Below are 16,441 nucleotides of genomic sequence, written 5' to 3'. Positions count from 1 at the left end.
CTTTTCATCCTTTCTTCCTTCTTTCCTTCCTTCTTTCCATCCTTCCTTCCTTCCTTCCTTCCTTCCTTCCTTCCTTCCTTCCTCCCCTCATTCATTCATTCATTCATTCACTCACTCATCCTTTCATTCATTTCAGGACTCCCATGTGCCAAGCACTGTGCCAGGCACTGAGGAGACAATAGTGAGCAACAGATGTGGGTCCTTCAGCTTCCACTTAAGCCTTGGCCCTTCTGAGACAGAAGGAAAAAAGAAAGGTGACATGAAAACTGAGATGCAAGATTGTGTAAAAACAGGAAGGAGACTTAGAAGAAAGCCAAGGGGCTCAGGTTCCACAGCAACAGCATCCTTTAAGAACTGTTTAAGCACATGGGATATGTTACCACCTTAGACCTTGGCAACCACCATGTGCAAAGGCATGTCAAATTCATGTGACAGACCAGTAAACTTGAAGATTAAGAAACCTGCCCCCAGTCTTCATCTAGTAACTGACAGAGGTGATCTTTGGCAATAGGCCTATCTGACGTCCAATCAGGTGAAGTGTAACCAGGTCCCAATTTTAGTGTCCTCCACCTCATTCAGGAATTCCCACCATCGCATCCCAGACCCCTTTCAGCGGTTACCTGCCTAGCTTCCATCTTCAGCTCAAGACTGAAAACCACACCTCCACCTGGATGTGCCAGGGGCTCCTCCAATTCAGTGTATTCTAAGCTAGACTTTTCCTCCCTAACCAAATACACCTGTTCCTCCTCTCAGGACTGGCTTGATAAATTGTAGGATCCATACAAAATGAAAATGCACTGCCCTTGCTCAAACATCAGGAAAGAAATGAAATCAAAAGTACTAAGATATAAAGCTTTATTTCCTGCACTCCTCAGCTGCAGCTGTAATTGCTCATCATTGACATTACTTTGAGGGCTGGGCAGCCACAGGAGGGGAGATAGTTGCCCTAAGGCCATAAATCAGAGAGAAAGTGAGAACTAGGCAGGATGGGAGAATGGGGTTGGGAGCAGATACATACCCTCAAGTTGAACCCTAACAGAGCATCCCACATCAGCTAACTGGCAGGACTGATGTAGTTAACCATTAGGCCCAGTACACAACTGGAAGGTTGGGTTAATTAATCGTACAGTGCTGATGTGGAGTGTAGGAAGCATTGGTAAGAATCACACAGGAGTGAGAAATGTTGACCAGTGGCTCCTTGGCTGTAGGAGAAAATGAAAATCTCCCATGCTCTGGCAGATTTGGCTCAGTGGTTGGAGCATCGACCCCCAGATTGAAGGGTCACAGGTTTGATTCCCAGTCAAGGGTGAGAACCTCAGTTGCAGCTTCAATTCCTGGTGTCCCAACAGGGGCTTCTTGCAGGAGGCAACCAATTCTTTTATCTTTCACATCGGTGTTTCTCTGCTTCTCTCTCCTGCCTCTCCTCCCTCCCACTCTGTCTAAATATCAATGGAAAAAGTATCCTTGTTGAGGATTAAAAATAAAATTTCTTTTTTTTGCCGGTCTATGTAACCTCTATTTTATTTTTATTTATTTATTTTTCAATCTTTTTTGTTGAAAGTATTGCATATGTCGTCCTATTTCCCCCATAAACCTGTTCCAGCCTCCTTCCATCCTCCCTGCAACCCACCAAAGAATATTTAAAAATTTAAATAAAATGTCCCAGGTTACTATAAGCCAGACATGTGTTTGTCCTTTAATATCACCAAGGACCCCAAAAGGGCCACAGTACTAGAAATGGAAACCAGACCCCAGTTACCCTGAGGAGAGGGCCCTCAGGACATGCCAATCTCTCCCACAGGCTGGTCAGCTGTGGCCTCACATCCAACTGCTGCCAGGACCTGGCCTCCATTCTGGGTGCCAGCCCCAGCCTGACAGAGTTGGACCTGGGGCAGAACTACCTGGGTGACCTTGGTGTGAAGCTGCTCTGTGAAGGGCTCAGGCAGCCTGCCTGCCAACTCAAGCACCTGAGGTAAGTCCCTCGTGTCATTTCTGCGCAGAGGGCAGGGAAGGGGAGGGAGAGCGATGGGAAGGGCTGTGGGAGCCCTGAATTGAACAGGGGAAGTAAAGGGGCAGAAAAATAAATGGGCAGCCTGGCTTCCCTACCGGATCCGCCGCTAACTTAGGCCATGAGACGGGTAGGTCTTCACCTGAGACTCGGTTTCTTCATCTGTATAACAGGACTATCATACCCACCTCATAGATGTGATGAAATAAAATGCATGTAAAACTAGAGCAGCGCTGGGAACAGAGTTGTGAGGCTCCAATGAGAACCACTGGTGAGGCCACATGTTCAAAGGAGTCCTGCCCCGGTTTACCTATCCATCCAAGGCAGGCCTTCCATCCGTTCTTCCTTCCTTCCTTCCCGCCTTCATTCATTCATTCATTCATTCATTCACTCACTCACTCATCCTTTCATTCATTTCAGGACTCCCATGTGCCAAGCACTGTGCCAGGCACTGAGGAGACAATAGTGAGCAACAGATGTGGGTCCTTAAGCTTCCACTTAAGCCTTGGCCCTTCTGAGACAGAAGGAAAAAAGAAGGGCGACATGAAAACTGAGATGCAAGATTGTGTAAAAACAAGAAGGAGACTTAGAAGAAAGCCAAGGGGCTCAGGTTCCAAGGCAGCAGCATCCTTTAAGAACTGTTTAAGCACATGGGATATGTTACCACCTTTGACCTTGGCAACCACCATGTGCAAAGGCATGTCGAATTCATGTTACAGACCAGTAAACTTGAAGATTAAGAAACCTGCCCCCAGTCTTCATCTAGTAACTGACAGAGGTGAGCTTTGGCAATAGGCCTATCTGACGTCCAATCAGGTGACGTGTAACCAGGTCCCAATTTTAGGGTCCTCCACCTCAGTCAGGGCTTCCCACCATCGCATCCCAGACCCCTTTCAGCAGGTACCTGCCAAGCTTCCATCTTCAGCTCAAGACTGAAAACCACACCCTCCACCTGGATGTGCCAGGGGCTCCTCCAATTCAGTGTATTCTAAGCAGGCCTTTCCTCCCTAACCAAAAACACCTGTTCCTCCTCTCAGGACTAGCTTGATAATTTGTAGGATCCATACAAAATGAAAATGCACTGCCCTTGCTCAAACATCAGGAAAGAAATGAAATCAAAAGTACTAAGATATAAAGCTTTATTTCCTGCACTCCTCAGCTGCAGCTGTAATTGCTCACCATTGACATTACTTTGAGGGCTGGGCAGCCACAGGAGGGGAGATAGTTGCCCTAAGGCCATAAATCAGAGAGAAAGTGAGAACTAGGCAGGATGGGAGAATGGGGTTGGGAGCAGATACATACCCTCAAGTTGAACCCCACCAGAGCATCCCACATCAGCTAACTGGCAAGACTGATGTAGTTAACCATTAGGCCCAGTACACAACTGGAAGGTTGGGTTAATTAATCGTACAGTGCTGATGTGGAGTGTAGGAAGCATTGGTAAGAATCACACAGGAGTGAGAAATGTTGACCAGTGGCTCCTTGGCTGTAGGAGAAAATGAAAATCTCCCATGCTCTGGCAGATTTGGCTCAGTGTTTGGATCATCGACCCCCAGATTGAAGGGTCACAGGTTTGATTCCCAGTCAAGGGGTAGAACCTCAGTTGCAGCTTCAATTCCTGGTGTCCCAACAGGGGCTTCCTGCAGGAGGCAACCAATTCTTTTATCTTTCACATCGGGGTTCTCTCTTCTCTCTCTGCTCTCCTCCTCCACTCTCTCTAAATATCAATGGAAAAAATATCCTGGTGAGAATAGGATTAAATCTTGTTTTGTTTTTTTTTTTTTTTGCTTTTTGCCTGTCTCTGTAACCTTTATTTTAATTTTATTTATTTATTTTTCAATCTTTATTATTGAAAGTATTGCATGTCGTCCTATTTCCCCTATAAACCTGTTCCAGACTCCTTCCATCCTCCCTGTAACCCTCCAAAAAATATTTAACAACTTAAATAAAATGTCCCAGGTTACTATAAGCCAGACATGTGCTTTTCTTCCTTTAATGTCACCAAGCACCCCAAAATGGCCACAGCACTAGAAGTCGAAACCAGACCCCAGTTACCCTGAGGAGAGGGCCTTCAGGACATGCCAATCTCTCCCACAGGCTTGTCAGCTGCGTTCTCACAGACAACTGCTGCCAGGACCTGGCCTCCATGCTGGGTGCCAACCCCAGCCTGACAGAGTTGAACCTGCAGCTGAACCACCTGGGCAACCTCGGTATGAGGCTGCTCTGTGAAGGACTCTGGCAGCCTGCCTGTGAACTCAGGAACTTGTGGTAAGTCCCTCAGGTCATTTCTGGGCAGAGGGCAGGGAAGGGGAGGGAGAGTTTGGAAAGGGCTGTGGGGGCCCTGAATTGGACAGGGGAAGTAAAGGGCAGAAAAATGAATGGGCATCCTGGCTTCCCTACCAGATCTGACACTGACTTAGGCCTTGAGACGGGCAGGTCTTCACCTGAGACTCAGTTTCTTCATCTGTATAACAGGACTATCATACCCACCTCATAGATGTGATGAAATAAAATGCATGTAAAACTAGAGCAGTGCTGGGAACAGTTGAGAGGCTCCAATGAGAACCACTGATGAGGCCACATGTTCAGAGGATTCCTACCCCGGTTTACCTCTCCATCCAAGGCAGGCCTTTCATCCTTCCTTCCTTTTGTCCTTCCTTCCTACCTTGACTCATTCATTCATTCACTCATACATCCTTTCATTCATTTCATGACTCCCACTTGCCAAGCACTGTGCCATGCACTGAGGAGACAATATTGAGCAACAGGTGTGGGTCCTGCCCCCTTAAGCTTACACTCCAGTGACAAGGAGACAGATGTTAACACACAGTGTGTATCTCTGAGCTCCATGCAGTTTGTGAAGAGAAAGTGCACTGTGTTATGAGAGTGTAACAGGGGCAAGATGAAATTAGACTCAGGGGCAGGGAGGGCCTCTCTCGGGAAGTGAGATCAGGACGAGACCTGAAGCAGAAAAAGGAGTTGACCAGGCCTAGTCAGGGGGAGCAGTCCAGGCTGAGAATAGCGTGGGGGAGACCCCAGGACAGAATCAGGCTCAAAGCACTGGAGAGCTGTATGGCTGGGGTGCAGTGACCCCCAAACGTCATTTCCTACCCTGTCTCCCGGCCACTGCCTGTCGCCCTCCAGCCTGAAAACAAGTCCACAGCCAGTTTCTGACTGAACATTTCCCTGCAGCCCTGGCTGGGGCCTGTCTCACACTCACAGAGCTGACAGGGCTCCAAACCTGTGTGTCCTGACCCCTCAGTCTTGGCTGAGGCTCCAGCTGACTCTCAGCCTTTCCTCCTTTCTCAAACCTAAAGCAGCAGGAGGTGAGCACTACATGTGGGTCCTCCCAGAGCCCACTCTGTCCCTTCACAACCAAGAAAACCCCATTCTCTAGGGCAGTGATGGCGAACCTATGAACTCATTTTTTTGGTTGATTTTTCTTTGTTAAATGGCATTTAAATATATAAAATAAATATCAAAAATATAAGTCTTTGTTTTACTATGGTTGCAAATATCAAAAAATTTCTATATGTGACACGGCACCACAGTTAAGTTAGGGTTTTTCAAAATGCTGACACTCCGAGCTCAAAAGGTTCGCCATCACTGCTCTAGGGCTACCACCACCCAGCCTCCTCCCCTCTGAGCATTTGTGGCTGTCACCATCTCCTATGTCACCACCTCTCCAGAGCTGAGCCTTTGCAGTAGGTCTGCATCCATGCCCCGCTCACCCGTTATTCCTTGCCTTTTGGTTGCCTCAGAGCAACTCTAGGACATCCTGCGAAGGTTTCTGCATCCTTCCTTCTAGGGCCCTGGGACTTGATGAGAGGGACAACCTCTGCATCATGGCCCATCCCCTCCCCAGGGGAGAACAGCTCTGACAGCAGGAATGAGGAAGGTGTGCACCCTGACAGGTGCAGGGTCTTCACACCTGCCTGTCCATGGCTCATAATAGGCTGAGCAGATCCCTCTGTGTTGGAGGTGAGGACATGGAGGCCCAGAGAGGGCAGCAGCCATCCCAAATCCAACAGAAACCCCAGAGCACAGGGCATGTGAGAATGGAAACAGGCTCTTTCTTTCCAGGAAGCCTCCTAGCCTCTGGGAAACAAATCACAGGACCCACTTCTGTGTGGTGAGTTTGAGGCCATGGGAACTGGCTGTTCTTTGGTGGATGCTGGGAAGTGCTGCCCAGTTTGCTTTCAGGAAAGAAGACCCCACCCCTACCCCTGAGAGTGCTGCCAGCTAAAAGGATGGCCTCTGCCAACTAGGGCCATCTCACACAGGGTCACCTCCCCTCCCTGGGGTGGCCTGCATCCAGTGACTGGGGTAGTGGTATAAAGACCCTCCTGCCAGTATGGACAGCTCTGGAGTGTCATCCCCACAACAAACTTCCCACATAGTCAGCTGTGTCCCTGGGGACTCCATCACACCCCAACTTGTCCCTCTACCCAGTCCTGTTACCTCCCTTTGCCCTGGTATTGACCCAAGAACACTCCCTAATAAAATTCCTAACTCTACTTTCCATCATAGAGCATGTTTTCAGGGAATCCAATCTACAACAGGTTCCTGCAAGACATGGAAGGTTCCATGATTCTGGGCCCTCAGGCCCTTGAGATCGTATGGGTGTCCCAGGATTACCAGGCTTCTTTTGTGCTTTCAGGCTGGACCAGATTGGGCTGAGTGAGGAGGTGAGAGAGATGCTGAGTCACCTGCAGCAGAGGAAGTCTCAGCTGATCATCTATTATGGGTAAGGGGGAGACACAGAACTCCTTCAAGCTGACCCAGTCCCAGGGCTGACTCCTAGAGGCTGTTCCAGGAACATGGGCCGGAAGTAAGGTTGGGTGAGGTTGGGAGCAGAGACAGACAGAACCAGGAAGAAGCCAAGAAACAGCAGCAGCCAGAGTGAGGTTGTTTCTTTGTTTGTTTGTTTAGTTCAAACAAGATTATGCCCCTTCTCTGTTTAAACCCTTCCATGAGATAATACGGAGGCGAAAAAAATGAAGAAAAGTGTATGAGTGAGTGGGTGAGATTTGGAACATGAAAAGCAAGGATGTTGAGGGGGAGATAAGGACAAGCATAGAGAGCTTTGGAGAGGACAGACCACCCTCATTCAATCTCTACACATATAAACACCAATGTACACAGCCCAACTGAGGGGAATCCTGGGAAGAGGAGAATACGATTTCCTAATAGGAATTTACTGCAGCCCCATGGCCTTCTTTTGGTATATTTTGGCCTGTGACTGCAAAGTAAATCTATGCCCTGGTTCCCATTCCTCTGCCTCACCTAGTCTGGCAGAAGACACTAAGAGGTCTTAGGATGAGCCATTCCTCAGGGAACAAGCATTCCCCTCAGACCCAGTGTGTTAGGGAAAAGGCCATGAACGTGAGCCCAACACCTAGGAATTAACTCAACAGGGACAGAGGCCCAGGTAACCCATGGTATGAATCAATGTGATTGGGATCAGCCTGAATAACCTGATGGCCTATTTGAGTTCATCCAAGGACCTCAGCTGAGTTATGACAAGTGGGAGGGCTTAGCTGGGCCTCGAGTGGGTAGATTCCTGGCAGAGATAGAGGCTCTGATCTCAGCTCCTTTGAGGAATGGAAGGAGGCCAGGTACCAGAAACACTGCTACTCAAAGTGTGCACCATGGACCATGGACCAGCAGTGTCAGCGTCAGCATCACCTGAGAGCTCATTAAAAATGCAAATCTCAAGCCTCACTCCAGACCTGCTGAATCAGAATCTGTGTTTTTACAAGGCCTCTGAGCAGCATTGGATCAGAAGTGAGTGAGCAGGGGGAGTGGCGGAGGTGGGATTGGAGCTGAGGGGTGGCAGGAAGTTGGGAGGACAAAGAGGCCTTTGGGCCATGTTAATAACTTCCGCTTCTACCTCAAAAGCAATAAAGGAAGATTTCAGGGCTTCAGTAGCTAAGTGATGAGTCAGGTTCAAATTGAAGACCAGCTGCTGTGTAGAAATGGCCTGGAGAGGGACAAGAGAAGAAGAGAGCACCTTTAAGGGGAGGATGCAGTGGTTCAAGCCACAGATGCCAGGACCTTGGCTGTAGGTGGATGCTGTGGAGGTGGAGAGAAGGGACTAGAAAGGAGAGCTATACTAGAGCTAGTGACAAGGTGGCCAATCAACTCTCACAGGGAGCCAGAAGGAGCCAGGACTACATCCCAGTTCCTGCATGGATGGAGGGTGGATGGGGACCATCACGAAGACAGGGTCTATGAGAGAACATCAGATGAAGGCCACGAGTTAAAATTCAGATGGGTTGAAATTAAGTGGGGATGTCACATAGACAGCCCCAACTTCCTCCAAGATCTCAGGGAGAATGACCAACTCTGTGTCTAGGAAGCCAAGTGCAACGATCACTAAGATGGTCCCAGGTGGAGGACAGACGAGGGATGGCACATCTCCACCCCAATGGCAGAGATAAGAATGAGGCACTTTGAAGGGGCCAGGCTGGGAGCATTGTTAACTGGGACAGGGGTGAGGTGGATATGGAAGGCCATCCCCTCCATGCTCCTGCCTCTGGGGTGAGCCGTGGCAAAATTCACAACTAGAGAAGCCTCGCTCCATGCAAGATCTTCCACACCTAAAACCTCGCAAGAACTCTGGTTTCCTCCCTCCCAGGTTCAGGGGCTGAGGCTGCTCCTCTCCAGCTCATGTCTGGCATGTCTCAGACTCTGATCCACGCTGGGCTTCTGAGGCCTGGGAATCCCTTTCCGTCACTGCCCATCCACCTTTAGAGCCATGTTCTTCTCATAAGCTACCTTCCTGGTGGATGAGGGAATAGAAATGCCTTCTGACCAGTGGGCAGGGGTGGCTTCGGGGGACTACAGGGTTGGGCCTCCTCAGATAGCAGGTAGGCAGCCCCAGGAGCATGGACAGAGGCTACTAACACACACCTTCTGAAGTCCAGGCAGACCAGCCTTGAGAAGGACCCCTCCATGTTCTAGCTTAAGGGGTAGGAGAAGCCAGACAGGAGACCCTAAAGCTGACCACTGCCATATCTGTTCCTCTCACAGAAAAGAGGTGGTATCCTCGAATTGGCCTCATCCTGGACTTCAGAGGAAACAACCAGTGGAAACTCTAATGACTCCTAATGAATTCTGGGGCACCATATGGCCTGAGGCTACAGAGATGGTTGACAAACACAGGGCCAATCTGGACTGGTGACTGAGGGGACTCTACTGTGCCAGGCTGGCCCCCAAACCCGCCATCCCCAAACTGGATCCCCACAGACACTCAGCACCCCAGTCATAGCCATGTGGCCCCCCCTTTCCATTGCTGAGCCACAAGGCAGAAAGACCAGGGCTGGATTAGAGCTTTTATTATTGAAACTGAAGTTTTATTATGAAAAGTTGCAAACAACAAAGAAAAAGAGTCCAAGGGACTTCCACTTACTCATTACTCAGCTTCAACAACCATTTTCCCAAATCTGTTTCAACTATTCATTTTCCCCTGCTTTTGTTATTATAGTACTAGAGGCCCGGTGCACGACATTTGTTCACGGGTAGGGTCCATAGGCCTGGCCGGCAATCAGGGCCAATCTGGGGGGTGACTGGCAGGGCGATAGGGGGGATCCCCCCTGGCACCTGCCTTGGGCAGCCTAAGGCCTGTGGGCTGGGGTCAAATCCTGCATTGAATATCTGTCCCCTGGTGGTGAGTGCACATCATAGCAACCAGTCATTCCGCCAGTCGTTTCGATTTGCATATTAGGCTTTTATTATATAGGATTTTGTTTTATTTTTTAAATACTTTCAGTTTATTGTATGTCGTGTATACCTCAATAAAGTTTTTCTTTTGTTTTGGTTTGGTTTTTTATTGATTTCAGAGAGAAAGGGAGAGGGAGAGAGAGATAGAAAGAATCATCAATGAGAAGAGAGAGTCACTGATCGACTGCCTCTTGCACGACCCCTACTGGGAATCAAGCCCATAGCCAGGCAGGTGCCCTTAACTGGAATCAAACCCAGGACCCTTCAGTCCATGGGCCGGCGCTCTATCCACCAAGCCAATACAGCTAGGGCATTATTATAGTATTTTAAATACATGATATCAGGTGATCTTCTCCGTATATATTTTGTGATGCATTTTGAAGAATAGAAATAAAGACCTTTTCTGCCATAACCACAATGCCACTATAATATCTAAGAATGTTTACAATAGTCATTTTCATATCATCTAATACCCATTTTGCATTCAATATGCTCAACTGTCCAAAATGTGTCCTTGTAGTAGGTTTGTTCTAATCAGGATCCAAACAAAGTCCACTCGTTGTATTTGGGTTGTTATGTCTCATAAATCTCATTTAAATCTCTTTCCACCTATATGTTCCTGTCTTGTTAACATCCACTGTGTGCACAGTACCATACCAGTAACAACCAGCCATGAGTCGTGCCTCCCCAGGGTTCCACTCATAAGTAACCAATGTCTATAATCTTAGTCCTGATCTCTTACAAACACATTAGCATTCTCTGTCACAGACATGATCTCAGCTGGGTGATAATATTGCTCCCAACTTACACACACAAAAGCTGACATCCCAGGAACCTGCTCTATACCAACCAGGAACCTGGGGAAAGTCTCTGTAATATCTCTGTAAGTGTGATTTTAAGCTCAAGTGGTTATCATTAATATCACTATATAGATTGCATTAAATTGTTGGAAAGTAGGACCTTTAAAAATAATGACATTCCTATTTTATTGTTCTTAATACTATTATTATTTTCATCATCATCATCATCATTCTAGAAAAAGTTAACCACCTGCGGTCATATATTAAGCCGTCAGCATATACTTAGGTGACTTATTACTCACAACTCAATGAGATGGTTCTATTATTACATTTACTTACAAATAAGAAAACTGAGACTAGGCAGTTCCAGTGACTTGCTCAGGGATCCACAGTAGAGAGCAGAGGGGCTACGACACAATCGCAAATCCCTCTGTGACATGTTTGAGCTTGCAGCCACTGTACTAGCTATGCAGGGCACGGCTCGGGTGGGATATTTAGTACATACTCAGTGAGCTTGTGTAGAGTGATTAGTTCAATGTCTACTTCTCTCTGTAATCCCCAGAGTTCACTTCCCCATGGGTGGCTCCTATCCCTGGAACAAATCCAACAGGAACCCCAAAACACGGGGCCTGTGAGAGTGGCTCTTTCTTTCCAGGAGACCTCCTAGCCTCTAAGAAGGAAATCCCAGGACCTACTCCTATATGGTCAGTTTGAGGCCATGGGGCCTGGCTGTTCTCTGGTGGATTCTGGGAAGTGCTGCCCAGGTTCCTTTCAGGAAAGAAGATGTAACCCCAGTTCCTGGGAGTGCTGCTGGCTACAGGGATGGCCTCTGCCAACTCACACAAGGTCACCTCCCCTCCCTGGGGTGGACTGCATCCAGTGACTGACTGGTGTAGTGGTATAAAGCACCTCCTCCCAGTATGGAACAGCCTGGAGGGTCATCCCCACATCAGAAGTCCCACAGAGTCAGCTGTGTCCCTTGCGATTGTGTCATAGCCCAACTTGTGTCTCTGCCCATTCCTGCTTCCTGCCTTTCTTTGCCCTGGTGTTGACCCAAGAACATTTCTGAATAAACTTCCTAACTCTATTCTCCATCTCAGAACCTGATTTCAGGGAACGCAACCTATAGTAGTTTCTATAGGACATTGAGATCGTGTGGGGGTCCCAAGTAACCAAACTTTCTTTGTGTTTGCAGGCTTCCCTCGCCTCTGAAGAGTGAGGAGATGACAGAGATGCAGGACACTGGAAAACCTAAGAAATTTGAGCTTTCAGCAAGCATCAGAAATCGGTAAAGGGGGAGACACAGACTTTGCTCAAGCTGACCCAGGCACCGGGCTGACTCCTAAAGGCTGGTCCAGAGACATAGGCCAGAAGTGGGGTGGGGTGGGGTGAGGCTGGAAGCAGAGACAAACAGAACAGGAAGAAGCCAAGAAACATAGCAGCCAGAGGGATATGTTTGTTTGTTTGTTTTTTGTTTAGTGCAAACAAAATGATGTCGTTCCTCTGTTTAAAGGCTTCCACTAGTGACTAGATGATAAAGAGATGAATAAGTGAAAAAAAGTGAATGGGTGATATTTAGAAAGAGAAAGCAATGACATGAGGAGGAGACAAAGACAAGGAGAGAGAGCTTAGTGGGGGGAAAACCACCTTCACACATATAAACACCCATGTACACAGCCCAGATGAGGGGAAGCCTTGGGAAGAGGAGAATGCATCTTCCTCTGGGGCATTTGGTATATTTCGACTTGTGACTGCAAAGTGCACTTATGCCCTGGTTCTGACTGCTCTGCCTCACTTGACATGGCAGGGAATGGCTCCTAGGCTTAGGAGGAGCCATTCCTCAGGGAACAAGCACTCCCCTCAGACCCACAGTGTGTTAGGCACAGGACCATGGACACGGGCCCAACTCCTAAGAATTAAGGCAAGAGGGACACAGGCCCAGGTGACCCACCGCATGAATCATTGTGCCTGGGATCAGTCTGAATGCCATGATGGCCTATTTGAGTCTGTCCAAGGACCTGAGCTGAGTTATGAAAGGTGGGAAGGTTAGCTGGGCCAAGAGTGGGTAGATTCCTGGCAGAGATAGAGGTTCTGATCTCAGCTCCTTTGAGGAATGGAAGGAGGACAGGTACCAGGAACACTGCTATTCAAGTGTGGACCATGGACCAGCAGTGTCAGCATTAGCATCACCTGAGAGCTCATTAAAAATGCAAATCTCAAGCCTCACTACAAACCTGCTGAATCAGAATCTGTGTTTTGACAAGGCCTCTGAGCAGCACTGGATTAGAAGTGAGTGAGGAGGGAGTGGCAGAGGTGGGATTGGAGCTGAGGGGTGGCAGGAAGTTGGGAGGACAAAGAGGCCTTTGGGCCATGTTAATAACTTCCGCTTCTAACTCAAAAGCAATAAAGGAAGATTTCAGGGCTTCAGTAGCTAAGTGATGAGTCAGGTTCAAATTGAAGACCAGCTGCTGTGTAGAAATGGCCTGGACAGGGACAAGGAAGAAGAGGCACCTTCAAGGGGAGGATACAGTTGTTCCAGCCACAGATGCCAGGGCTTTGGCTGGAGGTGGAGATTGTGGAGGTGGAGAGAAGAGACTAGAAGGAGAGCTATACTCTTTCTAGTGACAAGGTGGCCAATCAACTCTCAGAGAGAGCCAGAAGGAGTCAGGACTACATCCCAGGTCCTGCATGGATGGAGGGCTGGATGGGGGCCATCATGAAGACAGCGTCTATGAGTTAACATCAGATGAAGGCCATGAGTTAAAATTCAGATGGGTTGAAATTAAGTGGGGATGTCATGTAGACAGCCCCAACTTCCTCCAAGATCTCAGGGAGAATGACCAACTCTGTGTCTAGGGAGCCAAGTGCAACGATCACTAAGATGGTCCCAGGTGGAGGACAGACGAGTGATGGCCCATCTCCACCCCAATGGCAGACATCAGAATCAGGTACTTTGAAGGGGCCAGGCTGGGAGCACAGTTAAATGAGACAGGGGTGAGGAAGATATGGAAGGCTATCCCCTCCGTGCTCCTGCCTCTGGCAAGATCTCTGGTTTCTTCCCTCCCAGGCTCAGAGGCTGAGGCTGCTCCTCTCCAGCTCCTGTCTGGCATGTCTCACACTTTGATCCACGCTGGGCTGCTGAGGCCTGGGAATCCCTTTCCATCACTGCCCATCCAACTTTAGAGCCATGTTCTTCTCATAAGCTACCTTTCTTGTGGATGCAGGAATAGAAATGCCTTCTGTACCAGTGGGCAGGGGTGGCATCAGGGGACTACAGGGGTTGGGCCTCCTCAGATAGCAGGTAAGCAGGCCCAGAAGCATGGACAGAGGCTACTAAAACACACCTTCCAAAGTCCAGGCAGACCAGCCTTGAGAAGGACCCCTCCATGTTCTAGCTTAAGGGGTAGGAGAAGCCAGACAGGAGACCCTAAAGCTGACCACTACCCTTTCTGTTCCAGAGGAGAGCTCCCATCAAGTATTAAAGAAACCCTACTGTGTGTCATCTGGTGAACCTCTAGGGCACCAACTTTTGGAGCCTCTAGGGATGGATGATGACTTCTGGGGCCCCACAGGGGCTGTGGCTACACAGATGGTTGACAAACACAGGAGTCTGTACCGGTGAGTGACAGGAATCTGGTGTGCCAGGCTGTTCTCCTCCCCACCCTGCCATCCCCACACTGGTTCCCAGCAGACACTCAGCACCCCACTCATGATCCATTGGGTCCGTTCTTATTATTGAGCCACCAGACAGAGACAGGGCTATATTAGTACTTTTGTTATGGAAACAGAAGTTTTATTATGAAAAGTTGCAAACAACAAAGAAAAATGTTCAAGGGACTACCACTTATGCATTACCCAGCTTTAACAACCATTTTCCCAAATTTGTTTCAACTATTCACTTTCCCCTTCTTTTGTTGTTATACTATTTTAAATACAAGATGTCAGGTGATTTTATTCGTATATGTTTTGTGATGAATTTTGAAGAATACAAAATGACGACAATGCCATTATCATAACCACAATGCCATTGTCATATCTAACAACATTCACAATAAGTCATTTTCATATCATCTAATATCCCATCTGTATTCAATATGCTCAATTATCCAAAATATATCCTTGCAGTAAGTTTATTCTAATCAGGATCCAAGTCCACTCATTTTATTTGGTTTGTTATTTATGATAAATCTCATTTAAATGTCTTTTCATCTACACATTCCTGCTTTATTAACATCCGCTATGTGCAAAGTACCATACCAGTAACAAGGAACCATGAGATGAATATGGAGCCATTCTTTCCAAGGGTTCCCAGTCTTAAGTAATAAATATCTATAATTTTAGTTCTGATCTCTTACATAGCACATTCCCATTCATTGTCACAGACATGATCTCAGCTCGGCGATAATATTACTCAACTTACACACAGAACATGACATCCTAGAAACCAGCTCTATACCAACAGGGAACCTGGGGAAAGTCTCTGTAAGTTTTATTTTAAGTTCAAGTGGTTATCATTAATATCACCATGTAGATTGTTATTAATTATTGAAAATTAGGCCCTTTAAAAACAATAACACTTGCCTGTTTTATTATTATTATTATTATTATTATCATTACTATCAATATTATTCTCATCATTATCACCATTATAGAAACAGCTAACCACACCCACGCAAGTATTAAGCCATCAGCATACATTAGGTCACTTGTTACTCACAACTCTAAGAGATGGTGTTGTTATCATTTTACTTAAAAATAAGAAAACTACAATTATGGAGGTTCAATGACTTGCTCAGGGATCCACAGTAGGAAGAGAGGGGCACAACACACTGGGAGTGGGGGGATTGAGGGCATATGCCAGGGGGTAAGGGAGGCCAGGGGAAGGCCAATGAGGAAAAAAAAGAAAGACATATGTACTACTATCTGTAATACTTTAAACAATAAAATAAATTTTTTTTAAAAAAAGAAACCCAAATCCCTCTGGCTGTGACATCTGAGCTTGCAGCCACTCTACTAGATACACAGTGCACTACATGGGGTCAGGCATCCAGTAGGTAGTCCGTGAGCTTGTGTGGAGTAATTAATTCAATGTCTATCTCTCTCTGCTATCCCCAGAGTTCACTTCCCTGTGGCTGGTTCCTACCACTGGCCCAACGTGGGTCTCCACTTTGTGGTGAGAGGGCCAGTGACCATTGAGATTGAATTCTGTGCTTGGGACCAGTTCCTGGACCAGATTGTCCCACGGCACAGCTGGATGGTTGCAGGGCCTCTTTTTGACATCAAGGCTGAACCAGGAGCTGTGGAAGCTGTGTACCTCCCTCACTTTATAGCCCTCCAAGGTGAGTGAGAGGGGTGTGTGGGAGAAGATCATGGTGGTGAGAATGGGCTCTAAGTGGCTTCCTATGGCAATATCCTGAGGGAAGGACTTGGGTCTTCCTTAGACTGACTAAGGGGGTGGGGCATTAAAGAAATGGAGAGAGTTTTCTTTCTCATTCCACAGCGCTCTGGGCATATCTGTTTTGAAACATTTTTGTCCCCAAGCACCATAATCATTTTTGCCTGAATTACTTGACGATCCCTCAATAGAAAGTGGTCTCCTCAATAACAATAATAGCTATCATTTAGTAAGTTTTCTTCACATAGATTATATTACTCAGGGTCTCAGCAGGAAACATATGATGTACTCAGTTGAGATTTTTTAGGAGACTTTTCAAAGACTCGTCTATTTGCAAGTAAGGTTAAGTGAACAAATGAGAAATATTGAGGTACCTGGAGAATAGCAACAAAGGGGAAGCCATCGCTACTGTTAGAGGCAGGGAGAAGAAACAGTGTCACCAGACTCCATATAAAACTGAAGCCACGAGTCCCAGCACACAACAACAAATCACAGACATTCCAGAAACTGGGA

The 16,441-nt window shown here is 47.4% G+C and overlaps 1 protein-coding gene across 1 annotated transcript in view; it reads left to right on the top strand.

Annotated features, from left to right (window-relative positions):
- Window positions 1-15,872, top strand: part of LOC102426798 (NACHT, LRR and PYD domains-containing protein 1-like) — a gene marked incomplete at its 3' end in the record, with an annotated part of 51,909 nt that extends 36,037 nt beyond the window's left edge. The window contains exons 6-8 of the mRNA XM_014449851.2: window positions 6,669-6,755; window positions 11,729-11,821; window positions 15,649-15,872. Coding sequence (XP_014305337.2) covers window positions 6,669-6,755; window positions 11,729-11,821; window positions 15,649-15,872 — 404 coding nt within the window. The remainder of the gene's footprint in view (window positions 1-6,668; window positions 6,756-11,728; window positions 11,822-15,648) is intronic.
- Window positions 15,873-16,441: the final 569 nt, after the last annotated feature.

The sequence above is a fragment of the Myotis lucifugus genome, unplaced genomic scaffold (genome assembly GCF_000147115.1).
Source record: "Myotis lucifugus unplaced genomic scaffold, Myoluc2.0 scaffold_1460, whole genome shotgun sequence".
Taxonomy (NCBI): domain Eukaryota; kingdom Metazoa; phylum Chordata; class Mammalia; order Chiroptera; family Vespertilionidae; genus Myotis; species Myotis lucifugus.
The sequence above is the reverse complement of the archived record's forward strand: the minus strand, read 5'-3'. Positions and strand labels throughout refer to the sequence as shown.